This window comes from Contarinia nasturtii, unplaced genomic scaffold (assembly GCF_009176525.2).
Source record: "Contarinia nasturtii isolate CC-2019 unplaced genomic scaffold, AAFC_CNas_1.1 Cnas_scaffold_1034, whole genome shotgun sequence".
NCBI classification, from domain to species: Eukaryota; Metazoa; Arthropoda; class Insecta; order Diptera; family Cecidomyiidae; genus Contarinia; species Contarinia nasturtii.
The window spans coordinates 1-3,581 of NW_022198380.1; the positions used below are offsets into that span (position 1 = coordinate 1).

The 3,581-nt window shown below is 34.7% G+C and overlaps 2 protein-coding genes across 3 annotated transcripts; both read left to right on the forward strand.

The window, feature by feature from the left end:
- Positions 1 to 5: 5 nt before the first annotated feature.
- LOC116343497 (trypsin-like) lies at positions 6 to 602 on the forward strand (the record flags this gene model as incomplete). Its single annotated transcript, XM_031771572.1, has 1 exon — positions 6 to 602. A coding segment is annotated over one exon (390 nt), but the record flags the coding sequence as incomplete, so codon positions are not given.
- A 103-nt stretch (positions 603 to 705) lies between these two features.
- Positions 706 to 2,240, forward strand: LOC116343498. 2 transcript variants are annotated; one of them, XM_031771574.1, is made up of 3 exons: positions 706 to 718; positions 1,793 to 1,942; positions 2,008 to 2,240. In XM_031771574.1, exons 2-3 carry the CDS (start codon positions 1,809 to 1,811, stop codon positions 2,198 to 2,200), a joined length of 327 nt encoding a protein of 108 aa, XP_031627434.1. In that variant the 5' UTR covers positions 706 to 718; positions 1,793 to 1,808; the 3' UTR covers positions 2,201 to 2,240. The 2 variants fall into 2 exon arrangements, with proteins under 2 accessions (XP_031627434.1, XP_031627433.1); XM_031771573.1 differs by lacking the exon at positions 706 to 718 and adding an exon at positions 1,269 to 1,480.
- The last annotated feature ends 1,341 nt before the right edge of the window (positions 2,241 to 3,581 follow it).

Genomic DNA, 3,581 nt, shown 5'->3' on the forward strand with positions numbered 1-3,581 from the left:
GTGGAATACTGTTGGCTGGAACAAGTATTATATTACCACCGGATACACATGTTGTTGTTTCTGGATTTGGAGTGATAACACCGAATGGCAATAAAGTCGACGTACTACATTCAGTGTCGGTGCCAATTGTTGATTACGATCTATGCTATAAAAGCTATAAAAGCTATAAAGGGCCCGGAAAACTAACGAAGAATATGATTTGTGCTGGTTTCTATGGGGTCGGTGGGAAGGATGCATCCAAAGGCGACAGTGGAGGACCATTGGTTTATTCCGGCAATTCAGATCCGATTTTATACGGTGTTGTCTCATGGGGAGCCAAATGTGCCGATCCAAATTATCCGGGAATTTATACAAAAGTCTCTGTTTACCGTGACTGGATCAATAATGTCAATTGAAATGCTAACATTTATGGCAGCTGTTTTTATTATGAAGTTTGATTTGAAAAAATGCAACAAATTATGTTTCATTGAAATTTAATATGTACCAAAATCCCATTGAAAAGTCCAATTTCTTGTTTAAATATTGTTTGGCCATATGGGCAAACATTGATCGATATGTCATTGAGAGTACACACCATACAAGGTGCCACATTGCACATACACAAGCACAGCTTCCATATGATTTACAACGTGCTTTGACATTCTCTTTATTTTGGCACTAATTTTCGCTTTATGTGTATCTGGACGTGTTCTATTTAGCATTCTCAATTCAAATAACAGTAAGTATTTTTACTGGCATGGATTTCGTTGTCTTCATTTAAGTGAGTGAAAAAAGTAATTTCCGTGTCAACTGTAGAATTTCACACATTTTTCAAAAAGAAAAGTGACAACATATTTTGATAAACATCTCATTTTTAAAGCTACTTATACACAATATCTGTCATTACTTGGTGTTTGCCGCTTTTCTTTTGATACAAATTGGTTGAATCATGTCTAAGAGTGACACGCCTAATTCGTTCTATATTAGTCATTCTTTCGGTGTTCACTACAACTGAAATCTAGAAACGACTTGTTCAAAAACCTAGTGAAATAAACTTAAATAAAACTGATATAAGAATTTCAACAAAATAAGAGCAATTTTTCGCCGCAACAATACATGAATCAATCCTTGTTTGTGTTTGCCTTTCGATTTGGGCTAATTTTGATCGAAATGTCAAGCAATAGCGAATACGCGCCAACCAACCAGCTCGCATCGCATACATACATTCATTGTTTGACATTTCCATACCATCACACAAACGGCAAATCCCTTCTGCTTTTAGAATTCACAGGAGTAGCACGTGCTACTAGAAGAACACGGTGCTATTCGGAAAGTTAGCCTAACGATTTTTTTTAATGAACCAAGTTAAAGAATAGTCAAAAATATAGAAAAATCGACAATTTTTGTTTAGAATCAGTTGTTACTGGTGGGCCAGCCAAATAAAATTCGGGAAATTTGAAAATTAATTGAACCAATTTCATTGGGTTGGGTGAAGAAAGCAGTGAGTACCTTTTGAGATGTTAAAAATGTATTCAATATTAAATATTGTTAAGTAATGCAAACCATCGCTTTATTTTCAAAAAATTCAAGAATCTATTTCGGCTGTGTTTCTATGACACATTCCATGTAAATTTCGCGCTATAAAGTTTGGTGGCAAAAAAGTAATAATTTATTACTAATAAACGGTCATAGGAGGCCTTGAATTTTTTTCCTCTTTTAGTTCAAATAACAAAGCTAATGAATGTCGTTCAGATAAATTGTCTGCGCAATACGGAATGCTATAGGAAATGACCACATTTTGATTTTATTTCAGAAAAAAGGGTCAAAATATGGCACGAAAGAAACGAAATGCACACGGATTCAAATCCAATATCCCGGCCAAACAAGATCGTAAAGCGGCAGAAGATTTGATAAAATTAATGGAACAGATGAAGCAAGACGGCAAAGCAATCCATCCACATCAGTAAGTTTTTCGTCTGAATAAAAGAAATTCGATTAGATTCACAAATTATTCATTTTTTTAATTAGATTTAGAGGTGAAGTCCACAAAGAATTATGCAAAATTTGGCGATGCGCTGTTTCTGCACGAAGCCACAACCGTCTTCGTGCAATATTAGAATTCCGAACAAAGGAGGAATGGTTCCGTACTCGGTACGACAAAGTGTCACCACCATCAAAGCAAACCTTGCAACGTCGCAAAGCGACCAAAAAGCAACAATAAAAACTGCCGCAATTACGATAAATAAAAGGAATAATGGAACATGCTCGTGCACGTGAAAAATATAAATAATCTTGTTTCTGCATGTTAATTTTAACAATGTAATTGATCAATTGGCAATAAATTCTTCATTCACTGAATTAAAATCAAATCGCATTTATAAGTTTTATTGATATATCAACTAAATTGTCACTTGGGACAATACACACTAGAATAAAGAACACTTTTACCATCCTGGTGTAAAATATTCTCTTGTAAATAATACTCTCTAGTACGGAATCTATCACAAATAGAAATTCATTTCTTAATGTGATTAAAAACTCATTTGCTGTTACTTTAATGTTCTATTCGTATGTATTTTATGTATGTTTTCATTAAAGTTCACACAATTTTGTCTACAGAAAAATTCTTAAATCTAAATTATCTTGGGAAATGAACAAGTTGAAATAATTAGACGCAATGAAAAGAATGGAAATTTTTGAAGAAAACTTAAGTTGAAGAAGTTACGACCAATATCGATGTTTGCAGTTATAACGCTGTAATGAGTAAGTCATTGATGATTTTTAACGATGAATAGTATTCAAATGAAGTATAAGAGATTCCTTTATTTTATAGCGCTTCTCGCATATGTCGCAACGAAATGGTTTTTCATCCGTATGATTCCGCATATGTATCTTCATATTGGATTTATTTCGATTAGAAAATTTCTTGCAAATATAGCATTCGTACAATCGATGGTTGCAACCATTTTCATGTTCGTCTTTCTCGATTTCTGTTGAAAATCCACGGAAGCACTTGAAACAATGGAACGCGAACTCGGTGGTATGGGTCTTCATGTGCACATTCAGGTGAGCTTGTTGTGTAAAACGTTTCAAGCAACGATCACATCGATAAGGTTTCTCACCTGTGTGAGTACGCACATGAATTTGTAAATTGCCACTATAATCACTGCTATATTCGCAAATCTTGCACTGGAATCGTTTTACTTTTTTCGGATTTACGTTGATTGTTTCGCCGGTTCTTTTACGAGTGTTTGAACCAACGACCGATGGTTTCGAATTGTGAGTGCCAACCCGATTTCCATCTTTTTGAGCGTTTATATCATTCACCAGTGGTAAAACCGCTTCAGCAAAAGTGCGTCTTTTGTTTCCCGAGCTTTTGATCTGGTCCAAGTTTTCGCCATAATTTTGAACGTTTGACATATTTTGATCGGGATCATCGTCAATGATTTCGATATAATTGTTTTCAGTCGGGTTTTGTCTTTTGATCGTTGTCGAACCAATTACAAAATTATTGACGCCTCTAGGGGCTTTTATCTTCAAATGTATACGATTTAAACTCTAAATAGTGAACTATATTGCAAAATCATCTGTAATACGCGCAA

Bases quoted from the DNA above. Each gene is read 5' to 3' on its own strand.
- LOC116343498 (XM_031771574.1), top strand. From the start codon at position 1,809: ATGGCACGAAAGAAACGAAATGCACACGGATTCAAATCCAATATCCCG. The intron at 1,943-2,007 runs GTAAGTTTTTCG...TTTTTTAATTAG, and splicing joins AAAGCAATCCATCCACATCA to ATTTAGAGGTGAAGTCCACA.